This window comes from Lepidochelys kempii, chromosome 1 (genome assembly GCF_965140265.1).
Source record: "Lepidochelys kempii isolate rLepKem1 chromosome 1, rLepKem1.hap2, whole genome shotgun sequence".
Lineage (NCBI taxonomy): Eukaryota > Metazoa > Chordata > Testudines > Cheloniidae > Lepidochelys > Lepidochelys kempii.
The window spans coordinates 309,641,250-309,662,001 of NC_133256.1; the positions used below are offsets into that span (position 1 = coordinate 309,641,250).

At 37.8% G+C, this 20,752-nt stretch overlaps 1 protein-coding gene across 1 annotated transcript in view; it reads right to left on the reverse strand.

Moving 5' to 3' along the window:
* Nucleotides 1–403: 403 nt before the first annotated feature.
* The window catches only part of WASL (WASP like actin nucleation promoting factor), a 72,722-nt gene continuing 52,373 nt past the window's right edge, over nt 404–20,752 (reverse strand). Inside the window, exons 6-11 of the mRNA XM_073328229.1 lie at nt 19,180–19,351; nt 13,640–13,682; nt 13,017–13,170; nt 5,801–6,324; nt 4,144–4,252; nt 404–3,127 (exon numbers count right to left, since the gene is read on the reverse strand). Coding sequence (XP_073184330.1) covers nt 3,066–3,127; nt 4,144–4,252; nt 5,801–6,324; nt 13,017–13,170; nt 13,640–13,682; nt 19,180–19,351 — 1,064 coding nt within the window. The 3' untranslated portion in view covers nt 404–3,065. The remainder of the gene's footprint in view (nt 3,128–4,143; nt 4,253–5,800; nt 6,325–13,016; nt 13,171–13,639; nt 13,683–19,179; nt 19,352–20,752) is intronic.

Consider the following 20,752-nt stretch of genomic DNA (forward strand, 5'->3'; position numbering starts at 1 on the left):
ACGTTGAGAAAAGTGTGTCAAAGTACATACAATACTTGTGACAAAAAATGTTTGGGGATTATTTGGGAATGCTGGCTAGTCAGGCCACAACTGTTTGACCTTGAAGTGTTAATGCATTATTGCACTTGTCTGTAGCAGCGCTTGTTTCCAGGGGAGCTGCTGAGCAGCTGTCCCATTTGCCAGCAGGACGGGATGTTACGATGAGTAAGAGAATGTGTTTAGTCAGTGGCACAATCCAACTTTCCAGACATGAGAACTATTCGGATTTGAGGGCACTATTTACTGCTTTGTGGTCCTGGCTCAGCAGTTGAAATTACTTTTAAAGTGTGTAATCAAGACGTAGAGCTATTTTAAAAGCTGGGCTACAGTTAGCACTTCAAACAAACGACACCATTTTACACTATTTGGGTCAAATTAATTTTATTATGCTCGATGATGGATTGCCACCAGTGCAACATCCTATTCACTGTACATTTCAAAAATTCACATACTAAACATTTCAATTTGATAAACGGAAAACTGAATGATTGAGAAGTTCTTATGAATTCCATACGTACAATGAGTGGCTAGCTGACATTGTCTATGCACACAGTGTCGAGATAACTAGCATGAGGCTTTTAGTAATTGCTAAGGCTCTCTGGACGCAGCCATTTAACTAGAGTATACAGAGAGGCCTTCATTACAATGTTTAGCGGGAGTGAATCAGTGCCCGGAAACCCTGTCCTCTGCCCACACTGCAAGTGGTGGAGCACTGAAACATGCAGCCATGACATTATTTTAGCTTAATGGCAGTTGCAGGCTTCATGCCTAGATTTAACCACACAGCTGCAATTTTAAGCAGGTATTAATTTGGACTTTGTGCAATAAAGCGGATATATTTATAGAAGAACAGAATCAAACGCCTTCTTTGCTAAGTGATCCGTGGATCCAACACAGGTATCCCAAGTATACAGTGTTTAACTTCCAGCCCTCCCAACACAGGGAATGGAGATTTCTTGATGAATGCTAATTATGTATTAAAGTACAGAAATCCCAACTCTATATAGGTCAAAAATACCCTATTAAGCAATGTATTAGGAGAGCATCTGGGCCTTGTCCACTTAACTTTAAAATGCCCTTAATGCTATAAAAGAGAAAATGCTTGAAGTTATATCAAAGTCGTAGAATATTCTCCATATGCACATTCTTAAACCCACTGGGCAGTAGCTTCCCAGGCCTCACCCATAGTCAACTCAGAATGCTCAAGCCATTACAGCAGCAAAGCCAGTAGAAGTATTTCTGGCAGCAGAGGGCAATGTGAATATTACTGGAAGAAAATGAGACCACTTGGAAGAGACTTCCAAAGTTACATGCTTAAGTTACACTTGGAAGGGAGTTAGCATCGCTGGAATAATTTAACTCCTCTCACACCAGTTTTCGGCAACATAACCTTTTAAATTCTTTTCTTCTCACCCGATTAAGTAATTGATTACTAGAGACTAGATAGCTGGGTTAGAAATCCCAAGCCACATCATGCAGGTCCAGCCTGTCAAGATCAGGCCAACACTGGGTTTCAGTCAATACAACTCTGGATAACTTAAATGTAGTTTGGTACCTTGACTATAGTCAGAAAGTCTCAGGATTTTATGTGTTAACTATACTCCAAATATGACTGACTTATCTAAACATTCTGTATCAGTGAGATAACGTGGTTCTGTAAAAAGATTTTCTACCTAAATCTTACTGCAAGTACAATAATTAGTGCTGCAGACATTAAATACCCAGGCTAGAGCAGAGTAGTGTATTTTAATAGGCAGATACTCCAATTTTTACCTTACTATTAAGTACATCTTATATAAAGGTGAAACCTGTGAAACAAGAAACCCATTTTCCAATTATGAACTCAAACGCTATTCTTATGAATAGGGCCCTTGATCTTTATCACAACTCTTGGTCTTCAAGCCAATGTATGCAGACAGAATATTGCCATAATAAAGTTCAGTACATATTTAAAATGTATATTCTGATTTATATGCTTTTAAACTTTTTTTTTTTTAAATGTAGGACTGGTGTCTTAGTGTTTGGTATTACCATAACCCATAAAGACTGCAAAGTAACACCATGTAAGTTTACTTTATTATTACCAGTGCCCTACACATTTAAAAATGAATTTAAACCCAACATTATTGAAGCAAGCATTAAACGCAGCCCTTCAGCCCAAAAAATACATAAAATTGATTTTAAAAATGAATCAAATGACTGTAGCAACAGCCAGATTACAGTATAGCCCCAGAAATTTAGGCTCTTCCTCATTCTGAAAGACAGCTGGCAACAAGGACAAAACTGGTTTGTATCAAAGATGCCTTCACCATTGCTATAGCAAAAAGCCATCCTGTTTAATCTCACGCAGAGAGTTTCCTAATTAAAGCCTTCAAATATCACTGCTATCCAATATCAGACAATATTGCTACCGTATAATGGTAAGTTATTAATTTTTATAACTAGCTGTGTATTTTTGTAGTTTTATGAAAAGCATACTGCTAAGATTCGAACAACCACAATGTTGTGATGTATTGAAAACCGTGCAATATTATAATCAGCCTCAACATTCATGTAGCATTGTATTCGAAGTGAAGGGGCTCAATAAACTAAGAGCTGCATCACTTAAAGAATGTAGTACTATACTAGGTTTTAATAAGAAAATTTAGATACAGAAAAGTAGGGTATGAAAATAGTGTTTTCCTTCTTGCATTATAACTAAATTACATTAAGGTTTTTGTCAGTCTCACATATTACATTTAAACTCCCTTATTGATGGAATGGAAAGTATTCACATGTACACTGAGCATCAAGATGTAAACTTGCACACATTAACAGGGAGTAGCTTTGTAGAGGATTATGACAAACCTTTACAGATTAAATGAGGTATTGCACAGATTAATAAAAAAGCAAAGGCAACAAAAATATACAGCAAATTGGTAGAACATTTACATGATAATTTTACAGAATCCATAGACAGAAAGTAGTGTTTAGTATTTCATTCACCTTAAAAAATATATATATATATATATAATATAATATATTGATCAATCATCCCATTCGTCATCATCCTCAAAGTCTTCTTCATCATCTTCATCCTCATCTTCATCTAGAAGAGGAGCAACAGTCATTTGAGTATACAGAATTTACATGACAAAAAATATTACCTTTCCATTAGAAATCAATCCAGTAGCTGCATAGCTGAAATATGGTTACTAGCATCACAAGAAATGAAATTCACAACTGTAAGTTGCTCTTACTATCAATACCTAATATACAAGGTTCCAGTTCTGGGTGTTTTCTTCTCCAGGGAAGAAAAACAAACACAAAACAAAAAACAGTTTTTAGATATAGTGGTAAAAATGTACTTTCCAATACTCCTGCCCACCCGAGTATTGAGTGAGGCAGGGTGAAAAACATGTTCTAAATTAGGTTTTCTACTTGTGCAAAGAGGAAAAACCAAAGTTAGATGTTTGCCTCTCCAAATTTAAACTCCTACCAAAGGGGTTTCTTCTCCCTTCAAAAACAGACAAAAGTATTTCTATCGTGTCCACGGAGCACTTGTGGTTTATGGAATAGTTCTAACTTGTGTGTAGAGCTATATCTGCCTATGCATGAAGTACGTATCAGTCTTCAAATAGTATTGATTGCTGCTCATGGTAGTGCAGTCCAGAATTGCTAAAATTTCTAGAATTGTTCTTTGACTTTGGCCGATCGCAGCTCCCACTGGCCACAGTTCGTGGCTCCAGGCCAATGGGGGCTGTGGGAAGTGGCGCAGGCCAAGGGATGTGCTGGCCGCCCTTCCCGCAACCCCCATTGGCCTGGAGCGGCAAATCATGGCCAGTGGGAGCAGCGATCGGCCGAACCTGTGGACGTGGCAGGTAAACAATCCGGTCCGACCCGCCAGGGGCTTTCCCTGAACAAGCAGTGGACCGGCTTTGAGAACCACTGTGCTAGAGTACTGCAGATGGTCCAGTGGCTTGGTCTGGTATATTCTGTTTCACTATACATCTAGAATTCAATATAGTCATCAGGAAAAAAACAAATGTAATTAACATTTCATGTTCCACTGTATGTTAACAGCTACCCTTTGACAAACCAAAGCAAAAGTTCCCACAAACCTACCTGAAGAATGAATGGCTTTGCTCCTTTTCTGCATAACCTCCATTAATGCACCCACAATTCCTGAGGTGGGTGCAGCTGTGGGTGGCAAGGGCTCTTGGCCATCAGATACCTTGAAAGAAGAATACAATGCTATGATATAATTAAACAGAGAACCTTTATATTTCCAGGCAAATCCTCTTTTAGAAAACTGAATATTTTTCAATTATGGAGGGAGATTAGACGTTTGTTGAAACTACAACCTCCGATATAGCTAGAGCTACGAAAACTAAGAAAAAAGAAAGCTCGGAAACTCCATGTTTTCTAAATGTAAGTTCTTCCACTGTTTTTTGCACAACCCAGTTCCAGTTAGTCAGTACTCTGACACAGTGATGATTAAATACATACAACTAAACTCAGCAAGCCTTATCATCATCAGGAAGAGACCCCACACGGCTGAGGGAAAGTTCCATAATGTATCGGAATAGGCAAGCCTTGTTCAGTTGCATAATGGTCTATGTTCAAGATAACTGAAAACTTATTAAATTTTTTTGCTAAAGTTTGTTGACTAGATCTAGTCTTGGCAGATAAATCCTGCATCTCCCTAGTAGGGTTTTATAAAATTGCATACTGCACCCATGTATTAACAAGTCTATTAATATTTATACATCTCCATACTTCTGGATGGTACTTTACAGAAAGACCTAGTCTGTCCCAAAGAGCTGAGAACATGCTCAGAAAAACCTAGAAGCAGACCAGGCAAGGATCCGGGGTAAGGAAAGAAACAAAAATAATGTGAGTATTGCACTATTAACAAATGTTACAAATTCAGGTGTTTTTGTTTTTTTAAAGACTGCGACGGCAAGACGAGAGATGGTGCAGAGCAGGTTTGAGAAGGGATCTGACAAGAATGAGTATGCCTGCCGCACTGGAAGAGGGACTGTAGGAGCTAAAGATTGAGAAAAGTGGTCAGAACGAAGGGTGTTTGTATACATGCATTAGGAGAGAAGTTGAAAGCTGGAGCAGACCTGTGAGGATGCGGAGTCTGAAACTCATGAGTAAAGACAGGGAAACAGTGAAGAGAAGTGGAGCATAAGGAGAAATCCAGATGTTGTCTCCCATGGAACTCATCCTCTACAGTTCTTCAGAAAACTTTATTAAAGCACGGATGCTCCTGGCAAAGGTCACCATAACCTCACGTGCCACGCTAACATTACTAAACCAACATGTAATTTGATCGCAGCGTCAGAGGTGTAGGACTGCACGTTGCGCCTATACTAGATAATTCCAATAAATTAAATTTTAATCTGTTTTCAAACTAAAATCTAGAAGATTATTAATTATTATTACTACTAAGATTATTATTTAAAAGTCACTGAAAAAGAGATTTGATTTGCCTAAAAAATAATGGAAAAACCTCCTGTAAAGATTTCAGAGGTGGGCCAAAAGTCATAAATATTGAAAATGGAGAATCAATTTTAATTATGGTGTGACAACAGCCAAGACATAACATTAAAGAAAGGTGGCTTAGGATTTATCAAAAAACAAACAAAAAAAATATACAACATGTCAATTCCCTACAAATCCCACTAAAAACAAACAAAACAAAACACAAAACCACCCATTGGCTATTGCTCTAAATTAGTTTTGGAAATTTAGAAGACAAAGAGTAGATACTTACAGACTTCAGCTGTATACCCTGTCGTATCTGGTCTAAGAGCGCATCTCTTCCTGAGCTGGACACAGGTCGACTGTTCTGTTCTACTTTCTTTAACTGGGCACCTTCTCTGATTTGATCTAAGAGTGCTGCTTTGTTTCCTGCAGGAGCTGGAAATTGGTTATCAACCTCTGAAGTGAAGCCAGGTGGTGGAGGAGGACCAGGAGGGGGAGGTGGAGGAGGAGGTGGCGGAGGCACATATGAACCACTTGCTGATGGTGGAGGCGGTGGAGGTGGCCCAGATGGTGCAGATGATGAGTGCACTGGAGGTGGAGGAGGATACATCCTGTTTGGAGGAGGAGGGGGCACTCCTGCACCTGGTCTAGATGGAGGTGGGGGTGGAGGTGCTGCTGTGGGAGCTCTTGAAGGAGGAGGAGGTGGAGCTCCTCTTCCCCTTGCAGGAGGAGGAGGAGGACCTGAGCTATGTGGAGGTGGTGGTGGTGGTGGAGGAGGGGGTCCTCCTCTGGATGGTGGCGGCGGCGGCGGAGCTGAAATAAAACATACAAGATAGCGCCTAGTTATATACTACACAAAATTCTTATCCCAAGTCATTCCATCGGAGATGCATGGGAAGGAGTAAAACAGAATGCCAAAACACCTTTGTCATGTCTCTAACAAGGATCTCTGTGCCTATACAAAGTTTACTAGTCCTGATCTTGGTACGCTGAAAATATTGTCCATGTGTCTTCTTTCTCATGTATTTTACAAGAAAAGAACTGATATAATACTAGCTATCAGCACTGCACTATGTTTGTAAAAAAAAAAACCAAATAAGTCATAAACCATAAGCTGGGTCTTGATGAGTGGCTTGTGTTATCATTGGGTAGGAATTTCCCTGAATATCCATAGTCCTTTTTGTATAGGGAAATATTTTAGACCGTTAACATTAAACTTTCCAAGACATTCTCCTCAGATACACAGGTATGATTTCAGGAATATTTAGTTTTTGCTAAATTAAGGGTGAGCAGGTAGAAAATACTCATTAAATGGAAACCTAGTCATTTCTACAAAATATAAAAAAAATGCACTATTGCCCATGTGATGTTTCAACTCTTACAGTTTGAGCTTCACCACTCTAAGTGAAGCTGAAGTTATAATTAACTTGTAGATGCTGATTTGTTTTTTTGAACTGCCTTTCATCTTGCTCAGATCATGAACAATTTATTCTTTATAACAATATCCTAATGTGAAAGAATGACAGAATGAAATGACTTCTTAGATGTCCACCTGAATACATTTTTGATAACTTTAACATAACTGAATTTTGTATCGAAATGAATTTATTTGGACAACAGTTATCTTCCAAAGCATAGTTTCACTTTACTTTCAACTGGGCTTCTTCTAATAGCTTGTGTGATATTATAGTTTGTGTACTTTATTTAAATACTTAGCTATATGGATGGTCTTTAGGTTGTTTGAGAAGCGTGTGCATTCTTTTCATTTGTTATGCTTTGGAAGAAGGCGTGGGGCTCTAGATGAAGTCTGTGAAGTCCTGGGGCTCTGGATGAGGGAAGTACAAGAGGAGGAGTTGAAGGTGTAAACTCAGCTCCTCTGTTCTGCGAAATGCAGAGCTAGAGCTCCCTCCCTGCCTCGCAAGAAGGGGGAGTTCATGATAAGAGGTTTCCTAAAGTTTATGACCAGAAGGGCCATTATTAATTCTATATTACAAGGAAAGGTGAAAAAATTAGGGCTGTCAAGCGATTAAAAAAATTAATCGCGATTAATAGCGCTGTTAAACAATAATAGAATCTCACTTATTTAAATATTTTTGGATGTTTTCTACATTTTCAACTATATTGATTTCAATTACAACAGAATACAAAGTGTACAGTGCTCATTTTATATTTATTTTTATTACAAATATTTGCACTGTAAAAACCAAAATAAATAGTATTTTTCAATTCTCCCATTACAAGTACTATAGTGCAATCTCTTTTTACCACGAAAGTTGAACTTACAAATGTAGAATTATGTACAAAAATAACTGCATTCAAAAACAAAACTGTGTCAAACTTTAGAGCCTATAAGTCCACTCAGCCCTACTTCTTGGTCAGCCAATCGCTCAAATTCACAAGATATTTACGTGCCAGATGCTCTACGGATTCATATGTCCTTTAATGCTTCAACCACCATCCAGAGGACATGCATCCATGCTGATGACAGGTTTTGCATGTCCTCTGGAATGGTGGTTGAAGCATCAAGCGACATACAAATCTTTAGAGCATCTGGCACATAAATATCCTGTGATGCAAGCTACAACAGTGTCATGAGAATGTCTGTTCTCAGTTTAAGGTGATATTGTAAACAAAAAGCGGGCAGCATTATCTCCTGCAAATGTAAACAAACTTGTTTGAGCGATTGGCTGAATAAGAAGTAGGACTGAGTGGACTTGTAGGCTCCAAAGTTTTACACTGTTTTGTTACTGAGTGCAATTATGTAATAAATAAATAAATAAATTTGTAAGTTACATTTTCACAACAAAGAGATTGCACTACAGTACTTTTATGAGGTGAATTGAAAAATATGTTTCTTTTGTTTATAGTTTTTACAGTCCAAATATTTGTAATAAAAAATAATACAAGGCGAGCAGTGCACATTTTGTATTCTGTGTTGTAATTGAAACAGATACATTGGAAAATGTAGAAAAACATCCAAAATATTTAATAAATTTCAATTGGTATTCTATTGTTTAACAGTGCGATTAATTTTTTTAATCACGATTATTTTTTTTTTGAGTTAATCGCGTGAGTTAACTGCAATTAATCGACAGCTCTAGAAAAAACCTAATGTCCCTGCCAATATGTGCTGTGAGAAATTCCTTCCAGACCCCACATCTGCTGACCTTTTTCCTTTGAGCATGTGAGCAAGACACACCAGCCAGGCATCTAAGAAAGATCATTATCTGTACCTCCTCAGAGCACTGGTCCATCCCATCTCGTCTCCAGAGTTCAGATGTGGCCAATTCTCAATGCTCCAAAGGAAAAACTACCAGAACACATCTGACCAGTTATGCACAGGGGGTGGGGTTGGGGCTTCCTGATCCCTGTGTGTGACTGGCTGATGCCCTGAAGAATGAGGTTTGATTATAGTGAAATAACCAGGAAGAGGAATTTGAAGTAGGAACTGCAAGAGACACAGGTGCCTCACTGGGTAGATTCAGGGGCTCCCAGCCATTCCTCCTGTAGGTGAAGCAGGAACAGCATTGACAAGAAAACGTGTGCGCCAACCAAGTTCAACATTCACTTCCCCTCCTCCACAAGGAGGGAGGATCTCTCCTTGCTATTACCTCCCCCTTCCTTCCAAAAAGGGAGAAGGAGGATATTCTACTCCCTGCCCAAACCTCAATTTCATAGATTTTTTTGCAGCAGAAATCAATGCTGCAAACATTGTTGGTATTATGAGAATGAGCTGTATTGGGCAAATTTTCCCCTTTGGCCGCTAGAGGTCACTGTCACCATATGTAACATCTTCAGTAAGAGCTATGTATATTTTTCTGGATTACTGAAAAAATATAGGTTTCAGAGTAACAGCCATGTTAGTCTGTATTCGCAAAAAGAAAAGGAGTACTTGTGGCACCTTAGAGGCTGACCAATTTATTTGAGCATGAGCTTTCGTGAGCTACAGCTCACTTCACCGGATGCAATGAAGTGAGCTGTAGCTCACGAAAGCTCATGCTCAAATAAACTGGTTAGTCACTAAGGTGCCACAAGTACTCCTTTTCTTTTTTTGAAAAAAATATACAACTTTGCCATGCTTCAGAATTTGAGCTGCCGCCATAACTTGTTGCAGTCCACTTTCCTTGACAGAGTGGTGTTAAAATCTGACTTACAGAGAAAACTTTTATCTATGTGCATTAGATTCATATCTAGAGGGGGGAAAAACATGCCATATCCCCGACAACACAGTGAAAGCACCAACCTGATGACTGTGGAAATAAGAGTCTGAAGTTTTGAGGCTCACTTGCATGCAAAGAAAGAAACTTGTTGAACAAATGTTACATACTACCAAGTGAATGGCTGAATGCCTTATGGATTTTCAAAACTGTACAACTCAAAGAGCGAGAGTAACCTCACACCAGAAAACAGAATGACAGAGTATCTGAGTTTTATGAGGAAGAAAAGTGAGTAAGTGAAACGTTCCAAGCAAAAGATAGCTTTTATCAAGACTGATATAACTGAACTAAATTACTCTATTTTTGCCAATAGTTATGTTCAAAGTTTCTTAAAACCTTCTAATGAAAACAGCCTTGCTCACTTCTGCAAGAGTTAGAAATGAAATCTAAGACAGATGACTTCTATTTCAAAATCAGCTAGCAGCAGAATGGACTCAAACTCTACCCAGCATCCTGTCAGGCCTAATGCCATCGATAAGCACAGAGAATCTTGCAATAAAACACAGAAAATGAAAAATTCCAGGGGGGGAGGGGAGGAGAGGGAGAAGGAGGTGGTTTTTCAGTGAAAATCACAAAGCACTTCAAACCGCAGTCAAGGTTAAACATTACCTTGCATATTATATATAACCATTACAGATAAAAGCATTCTAGCTGACAAAGTTAAGACCTTTAGGACTATTGAACTACTTCTAACACAAAGGAGGCCCCCACCTTATTTGTCATGCATGCTAACACGAGGCAGCAGCTCTTTGTTTGACTACATCCATGCAAAGTGGTGGAACTTTAAGTTAATGCACACGTAGTAAAAGCTAGTATTGTACGCTATCTGTAAAACACCAAGGACAAGTAAAGAAACACCTCAAAGATTAACATGGTCAGGCAGTTTCAAAATTTGGTTCTTCATACATATTTTAAGTTTAAAAGAGAATCAAACTTTTAGAGGAGAGAAATACAATTGGAAATTTGCAAATCCAATGTTTTGATATAAAAAGTCCTAATCCAAGCCAAATTTCAATGGTAAACCAACACTGAAGGGTAGTTTTTGATTATATTTTTTTAGTGTCACAATTACTGTGTATTTTATTGTTAATAAATGAGTTTTTGCCTAACACTTCTTATCCATTAAGTAAGGGTCACACAGTCACAACATACATATTTTTTTAGTGACAGATGCGTAAATGACAGCTCAGTACATACCACTCCAAGGTGGGGGACCTAGAGAATAAATGTAACAAGTTACCATACTCTGAACCTGTAACTGGCGAACAAATATGAAGCAATTTACCAAGCACCCTGAAACTGCTATAATTCCAACAGCGTTAATACCGGTACTACTTGAAAAATAATCAGGAAATTATTTTGAATTTTGATATCATCAATCTATTTTTAGCAGAATGACATGTCACATTACATCCTCCCACCACTACCTGATCACTCTCTACAGTGTGTATGGTAACAACCACTGTTTCATGTACTCTGTGTATATAAAATCTCCCCACTGTATTTTCCACTGCATGCATCTGATGAAGTGAGCTGTAGCTCACGAAAGCTTATGCTCAAATAAATGTGTTCGTCTCTAAGGTGCCACAAGTACTCCTTTTCTTTCCACCACTAGTAGTTACATTAAGATGTTATGAAAAACAGCAGAAAAATATGATGGCAACAAATATTTGAATGGAGAGAGGTAAATAGTGGTGTTCCTCTGGGGCCTGTACTGGGACCAGTCCTATTCAACATATTTATAAATGATATGGAAAAAGGGGTAAACAGTGAGGGGGCAAAATTTGCCGATAACGACCATGAATAGTTTTGTAAGTCCAATGCAGACTGCGAAGAGCTACAAAAGGATCAAATGCAAAGTAATGCACACTGGAAAAATATAATCCCAACTATACATATAAAATGATGGGGTCTAAATTAGCTGTTACCACTCGAGAAAGAGATCTTGGAGTCATTGTGGATAGTTTTCTGAAAACATCCACTCAATGTGCAGCAGCAGTCAAAAAAGCAAACAGAATGTTGGAAATCATTAAGAAAGGAATAGATAACAAGACAGAAAATATCATATTGCCTCTATATAAATCCATGGTAGCCCACACCTTGAATACTGCATGCAGACGTGATCGCCCCATCTCAAAAAAGATATATTGGAATTGGAAAAGGTTCAGAAAAGGGGCAACAAAAATGTGTAGAGGTATCTTCTGTATGGGGAGAGATTAATAAAACTGACTTTTCAGCTTGGAAAAGAGATTATGGGGGGGAATATGATAGAGGTCTAGAAAATCATGATTGATGTGGAGAAGTAAATAAGGAAGCGTTATTTACTTCTCATAATATAAGAACGAGGGGTCACCAAATGAAATTAACAGGTAGCAGGTTTAAAACAAACAAAAGGAAGGATTTTTTCCACACAACAGTCAACCAACCCATGGAACTCCTTCCCAGAGGACATTGTAAAGGACAAGATTATAAGAGGGTTCAAAAAAGAACTAGATAAGTTCATGGAGGATAGGTCCATCAATGGCTATTAGCCAGGATGGGCAAGGATGGTGTCCCTAGTCTCTGTTCATTCAGGGAAAAGTTCTGTTCATTCCCTCAGGGGCACCCAGCACTGATCACTGTCAGAAGACAGGATACTGGGCTAGATGGAACTCTGGTCTGACCCAGTATGGCCATTCTTGAATACATTAAGTAGTATTATGCTGGAAATGGCTCATTTATGAATAAAGTTCCAGGAGAAACTTAACTCCGAGACCCTTTGATTACCAAGCAATAGTTCCACTACTTGAGTTAAAAGGAGAACAATCTGCAGGTCTCTGTATATTAGAAGGTACATTACTTACTGTACTAGTAAGCTTAAGTTTGCAGACGCACATCTGTCTTACATTTGATGATTCAACCATGTTCTTTACCTTGAAGTGACAGCAGCAATGGATTTCTTGAATCATATCTTTAAATATTTATGATTTTGCAAGACCATAAATATGCAATGGAAACTACTTTAAAAATTCAGATGGGAGATATTGCATAGCTTTGCAGTCAGTGAAAGTGTTACTGAAAATTACTTATGACATGCAAAACATTTTGAGGATAAAGAGAAATATTTTGGAACTATACTCATGGGTGACACTGGGACACTTATGTAGTGTTCTGTAATGCACAGAAATCTCAGACTCAATGTCAATGCAAAAGCATGAGAAGACTTCCAGAAACTGCTTCACATCAGTAACATTTTTTAATCCTTAAGTCAAATAGCTCAGTCTGATGCATTAGTAGCAGACGACTTACCTTGCCTACGCAGCTCATTTTTAACAGCTTCTACTCCTCCTGTTTTTTCAATGAAATCATAGATCACCTTCGACGTTTCTTTGTCTTTTAATTGAGCCTCTGAAATTCCACACAAATCAAATAGTTTTTTCAGTTCTGGGTCCAAGTTGTTCACCTGCAAATCAGACATGTTAGTACTATAATTTATTTATGGACACTGTTTTCTCACCTGAAGTAAACAAATTGAAAAAATATTCTTATTTTACTTATAAACCATTTTGGAGGGTTAAAAATCCCATCTAGCTAAGAGGAACAGCTAAACAAAAAATGAGACTCAAGCACAGATTTCTGTGCTGAATTCCTTAAGAAGAACAGACTTTTCTTGGTGCAGAAAGAAAATATTAAGCACAAAATTTAAGGATTAGCTAGCCTTCTACAAATACCCCCCCCCCCCACAAATCCTTTTAGTATTTTCCCTCCACATAGAATTTTTCCAGAGTGCATCATTCTGTAGCATCCCAGTAGCCATGATTTGCATGGTTTGCGATGGAACTTTTAGTTTTTGATGCCATTCTTGGACAATTTAGTCAAAAACATGATGCCTTTAACCATCTGATGTTATGTACAATACTGAAGTTACTTACATCAAAACCTGTGTTTGGATCCCAACCAACGTGCCCAATGTGTCTAAAAAAGCAAAATTAAAGAAATACATTTAATCCATGTTAGGGAAATGACAGTCTTGTGGTTAGAACACTGGACTAGGACTCCAGGAGCTCTGGGTTCAATACCGGGTTATGCCATAGTCTTTTTGTGAAACACTGGGTAAGTCAACAGTCAACACCTCTCAGTGCTTCAGCTCTCTATTTGTATTATGCACTATAAAATAATTTTCCTCTCACCTGTTTTCTTGTTCACCCAGATCGCAAGTCACACTCATTTGGTGGAGAGGACCGAATTCCACTACTTTTGGTTATTGAGTGTGGCATAAATTTATGACTCTATACCCCAGCATAATACAATGTGTTAACTGGAGGCTTGCACAAACATCAAGGACAGATTTTAGCTTTTATACAGTAACTACACTTCTGGCTACTATTAAAGTTATTTATTGTCACATTCAATACCACACAGTGGGAAAGTATGCTGGCCCTCCTTCTTTGGGCCACCACCATTTTTGCTCTGTTTCTTTTCCTCACCTTTCTCCATTTCTCTCCTTTTCCTTCTCTTAGTGTTCCTGTTCTATGCTGCATTTCCTTCCCTAAGCAATTCCCAGTTCCTATCAGCCCAGGCTTCTCTCCCACACCCCTACATCCACTAATACAGTTCATGTTGACATTTACGTGCCAGCATTTTATTTAACATTCCCAAGAGATTAATAGGAGACAAGAGTTCACACTTCTCCAAGCCACTGTTTCAGGCTGCCTGCAGAATCAGGAAGGCAGCACTACATTAGTTTACAAGCATTTCATGTTTGGAATGTCTTCTGACAAAAGCAAGGGTTTAAGAACACCTTTTTAAAAATCAAGCTGAGATTCTGCACAATCTGAGTAAGTCATGACAGTCACAAAAATACATCAGGTGGGATATCCAATTGAGAAACAGCATACTTCAGATTAAGTTAATCAAGACAGGGACTGCCTTCATATATGCCTAGTGCACTGGGGTCCCAATCTTGGTTAGGGCTTCTAAGTGCTACCCTAATACAAATATTCCCTTACAAGAATGATACTTTTTGGTCTTAAAGCCTGTTTTTAAGCAGCAAAATTAGAAGTCTTTTACATAAGATGGGCAAAATGAACAAAAGTCTCGTCTAAAAAAAACCCCTTATTAATCATGCTATTATTCTAAACATTCATATGAAGTGACATGAGCTATCTCTAGCTAAATCATTTTATAAGTGTTTACATAAACTTATTGTCTCATATCAATATGAAATATAATTACATATACAATTTACTCCTAATACTTATTGTACAAAGTCAGATGAAATTAACAGAGAAATTAAACATTTAAGCTAATTCCATATTTCACACTGCTCCTCAAAAGTCTTACAGATGGTGGACAGAACATCATGACAGACACTAAATTAACATATGTATGCTCATTTGTTTCTTAAATATTCATGGTCATTGCTAGTGGTATTAAAAACAATTAAAAAAAATCTTTGGAAAAACAAACATGGAGAAATATCACACAGATTACCTTTATGTATTGACCAAATTTATTTTGGAAAATGCTACATTACTCTTTCCAATAAACAAACAAAAATAAATTAGTATGAAAATGCTAAAATATTTCACATACAAGTTTTATGATTGTGTGCAAGGTAAGGCCTTGTCTACATAAGAAAGTTTCAACAGTATAATTAAGGGTTGTTTTTTTAAACCAATTTAGTTAACTCATGGATGCACAACTAACTAAATTGGTTCAAACAACATCTTTAGTTAGCCAGGTTCAACGTTGATTTATACAAGGTATATGTAACATGAATTATGCTTAGAGTTGGCAGAGAAGCCAAATTTTAGGTTTGTGAAATTTAAGTTTCAGGAAATATTTTTTGGCCTGATAAAAATGTGGCATTTCCAAAACAAAATATATACCCTGAGATCCCCGGCTGCCTGCCTGGCAGGTTGAAGTAGAACCAAGGACCCTGAAAGCCTTCACAGGTGTTGACTGAAACGGACATGATTCTTATCACTTCAGTGCTGCTCACCATCAAATAGCAGTGATGAAACCGACCAGATTCTGGCTAGTGTGACAAGACACTGTTTCATTTTTGATGAATCAGCAAATTCTGATGAAAAAATGTTTCATTGGAATTTTCCCAACCAGCTCTGATGCTCAATAGTTCAGTACTTTAACCACAGTACTTATTTATATCTATGCTGGACCAAATTATGCAACATCTACTGTGCTGTCTTGACAATATCAAGCATTAGAACTTCCCTATGTTTGTAACAAAAGCAGATATTAAACATTTATCCCACAATACTAGGTCACTTTAAACAGGGAAACTTGTGTATGTGTGTATGTACACACACACACACACACACAACACACCCCCACACACTCCAGAATAAGACCATGTCCCACCAAAGTAAAAAACAATGGAAACATTTTATAAATTAAATTTCTTCGCTAGGAATTTTGCCTTTGTTACAGATATCTGTGATTAGCCACTGGTGTGGCCACACTAGTGCACAGTCAGTGTTGGTTTAAGCAACGATAAACTCCACTAGTGCAATTGATAATTTATTGTAATTTTGCTTATCTATGCTATGGATCTGCATCAGCGGAGCGCCATCATTAGTGACCCACAGATAGCTGAAATCTCCAGTGTAGACCAGGCCTGATGGTCATTTGAGTTTTTCCTTCTTTTAGGTCACGCAGTTCAGTTTTTCCCTATTGTCTCGTTTTCTGGCAGTAGTGCTTCTTTTATTGTTTATATTCTGGTCGGGCCAAGGAGCCTCAGTCACAGACTAGGGCCCCATTGTACTAAGCACTGTACAAACAGATAAAATGATTCCTGCCTCAAAGAACTTAAGCATCACATTTGGTAAAAGGATACATTTTATCTTCTCTTTCCTCACCTTTACTGAGCTCTCACTATATTCCACATTCTTTCCAAACACTATTAAATGAGACTGCTATAACGGTAGTGCTACTAGTTCCATGGAAGAGTTTACCAGGCTATCCCAGCGTGCTAGTGATGGAGGATGAGGGTTCAACAAAACAGGATTGCTCGACAAGGGCATAATCCCACATTGAAGAAAACCTTGATTTTGTATTAAGGGAATTGAAGGGGATGCTTTCCGTAGCTAACCCAGGGTCTTTAAATTCTCATTGCTATAATATGACTATGAAACCTAGTGGATAATCATAGAAACATAGGGCTGGAAGAGACCTTGAGAGGTCACCTAGTCCACCACCTAGTCCCCTGGGTTTTTGTTTGTCTAACCTCTTCTTAAAAATCTCTAATTACCAAGGGATGTTGTGTAATCCCTGTCATCTATTTGAGTACTTACCTATCTTTATAGTAAGATTTTTTTTCCTAATATTTAACCTAAATATTCCTCCCTGAAGATTAAGCATCATCCTCTTCATAACAACCTTTTACATATTTGAAGACTATTACCAAGTCCTCCCCCATCCTGCAATCTTCTTTTCTCAAGACTAAAAACTGCACATTTTTGTTTATTAAAAGGTTTCCTCACAGGTTATGTTTTCTAAACTTTTTATCATTTGTATTACTCTCCTCTGGATCTCTCCAATTTGCCCACATCTGTCTTTAAGTGTAGTACCCACAATTCAAGCTGAGACCTCACCAATGCTGAGTAGAGCTGAGAAATTACCTCCCATGTCTTACATACAATGTTCTTGTTAAACACATCCCAGAATGACATTTGCCTTTTGTGCAACAGAATCACCACTGTTGACTGATGTTCTGTTTGTGATCCACTACGATGCTCAGATTCTTTTTTGCAGTACTGCCTAGCCAGTTATTCCCCATTTTGTATTTGGGTAATTTGATTTTTTTTCTTCCTTAGTGTAGTACTTTGCACTTGTATCTATTGAATTTCATCTTGCTTATTTCAGACCAATTCGTCAAGGTCATTTTGAATTCCAATCTGCTTGCAACCCCTCCCAGCTTGGTGTCATCTGAAAATTTCATAAGTATACTTTCCACTCCATTACCCAAAATATTAACTAGTACCAGACCAAAGATGGATCTTTGCAAGACTACTAGATATTCCCTCCCAGAGTGACAGTAAACCATTGATAACTACTGAGTACTTTTTTTTAAACCAGTTGTACACTCATCTTATAGTAATTTCATCTAGACCCCATTTCCCTAATTGCTTATAAGAATGTAATGTGGGACTGGGTCAAAAGCCTTACTAAAAATCAAAATATATCACCTCTACGGCTTCCCCCTATACATTAGGCCAGTAAACCTGTCAAAGAAGGAAATTAGGTTGGTTTTGGTATGCTTTGTTCTTAACAAATCCATGTTGGCTACTACTATTACCTTAGGTTTCAGAGTAGCAGCCATGTTAGTCTGTATTCAGAAAAAGAAAAGGAGCACTTGTGGCACCTTAGAGACTAACAAATTTGAGCATGATGCTCAAATAAATTTGTTAGTCTCTAAGGTGCCACAAGTGCTCCTTTTCTTTTTACTATTACCTTATTATCTTCTCGTTGACTAACAATTTATTCAGATGTCTTTCTGAGTACGAAAGTTAAGCTGACTGGTCTATAATCTCGGGTCCTCTCTGTTCCACTTTGTAAAGATAGGTTTCAGAGTAACAGCCGTGTTAGTCTGTATTTGCAAAAAGAAAAGGAGTACTTGTGGCACCTTAGAGACTAACCAATTTATTTGAGCATAAGCTTTTCGGAAGTGAGCTGTAGCTCACGAAAGCTTATGCTCAAATAAATTGGTTAGTCTCTAAGGTGCCACAAGTACTCCTTTTCTTTTTGTAAAGATAGCTACCATATTTGCCCGTCTCCAGTCCTTTGAGACTCTCACCAGTCCTCCATGAGTTCTCAGAGAATCACTAATAATTCTGAATTTGAGCTAGTTCCTTAAGTACCCTAGAGTGAAATTCATCAGGCTCTACAAACTTGAACACACCTAACTTATTTAAATATTCTTTAACCTGTTCTTTCCTTACTCTAGCTTGTGCTCCTTTCCCCCTTATTGTTAATATTGTGTTAAGCATCTGGGTCACAATGAACTTTTTGGGGAAGACTGAAGCACAACAGGCCTTAAACCCCTCAGTCTTCTTGGTGTTATCTGTCATTACTTCTCCTTCCCTGCTAACAAGTGAACAATGCACACTTACTTTTCAAAAAGCATTGAGATTAAATCTTGTTAAATTACAATTCAGGAAACAGATAAGAATTAATCTAAAATGGTATGAATGTGAAATTTTTAAAAAATAATATAAGTGAAATAGGATCTAACATATTTCATGTGTAAAAAGAAATGAAATTAGAAAAGAACCGTTAAGCTATATAAAAAGATACGACACCTAACAAAATGTTAAGAGGAGGCTCTGTTGGCTAAGCAGTCAGTTTGAAATTTAGGGCTAATTTGCTAACAACCTTTTAAATAAACCATATTTATGTGGCTGAACTGTTTTTCTAAGCGGGAAACAAACAGTAATACAAGTGTCCTTACTGGAAGTTGCTTGGAGTTCCAATATCTGCCTTTGTCAATTTCTTCTTTTTCACTTTTCCTTTTTTCTTGATCTCTTTGGTATATGAAACATTGTTGACTTGTGAATTATAAAATCTGTTAGTTGTAATTTCTGGATTTTTGATATCAACAGTTGCCATTGGTAGATTTGGACCTATGAAGAGAGGACACGGATTTCACTACTGTACTATACTTAACCAAAGTGGATTACACGTTTAACCTACCAACTGGATCATTCTGCATTGCTGACATACACATATTGCACCCATTTGCTCCCCAAATGTGGTACTCTGCTTGAGTTCTGAGCGCAAGTAGATTAGGAATCAGTAGAGAGGCTCAAGATAAATTATTCATTATTCAGGACTGAACTTTAGTCTGATTTGGGGTACTGCCGTAACAATTTCACAAGCAGGACATTTGTTTTATGTCATTTTTGTGTAGAAGAAATCAAACAAAATCAGAGTAAGAAAGCTCGTTCATTCCATGATTTTCACTGAAGCATAACAGTAAGATTTGCTTGCACATAGATCTGTGTTTGAAATATGGAACACTAAACCCTACGTAGTCAGTAGCAGTGTACTTCCACCATCATCTCATCATATGGCCAACAATGATGTCTAGAGACAAGAAACCTCAGACTACCAGAGTGTCAGCCTGTGATTGAAATATTTATGATGGATGCCTGTGATGTTCACTGGACCCTAAACAATCTGTTTTTAAAAAAGACAGTAGCTAGCCAGATAGCTACTCTGTTTCTGAGATTGACAGCAGCCAAAAATTAAACAACTCTCCCAAAGCCCATTCCAACTTACTTTACTCATGTAAGCGGCCCTGTTGACATGAGTAAGGCGAGTAGGATTTGGTCCTCTGACTCATCCAGTCAATATTTCCATTAATAATAAAGAGGATACTAATGTAGAGGAGTGTAATGACATGTGGGACACTACTGGGCAAATTCTCAGATGGTGTAAGCTGTCATCTCTTTATTGAAGTCAATAGTGCTATGAGAATTTACCGGCTGAGGATACACCTGTACATCAGTACAAACCAATTCTGTTAGTGAGTCATTCTTTTGTACTATTCATTCAAGAGGAGATATTAATGTAGTAGTTCAACTGATTATATGGGAGAGTTTTATGCTTATTTCCATTGCTAGTCCCATTGATTTTGAAACATTTACTCCCACAGTTCAGCAATCCACATGAAATTTTTTTGGAAGGGACATTAAAACTCATGCTTCAAGGCCCAAGTTAATCTACAACTATTAGAGACCAGAACAAGACTTAACATCACAGACAGATTATCCCACATCTACCTCTTACAGGGTTTTTACACCTTCCTCTGAATTTTCTGTTGTTGGCCATTGTCAGAGACTGGATTAGATGAGCCTCAAGTCTGATTAAGTATGACAATTCCTAGATTCCAGGATAAGTGTTCATAGGATTGGGCTTTAATGTTGTATGTATATGGCAGCTGCAAGGATCATTCTATCTGGTCCCTGCTCAAGCTCAGGAAGGTACGTCACTGGTGGATCAACTGACTGTCAACCGAATAT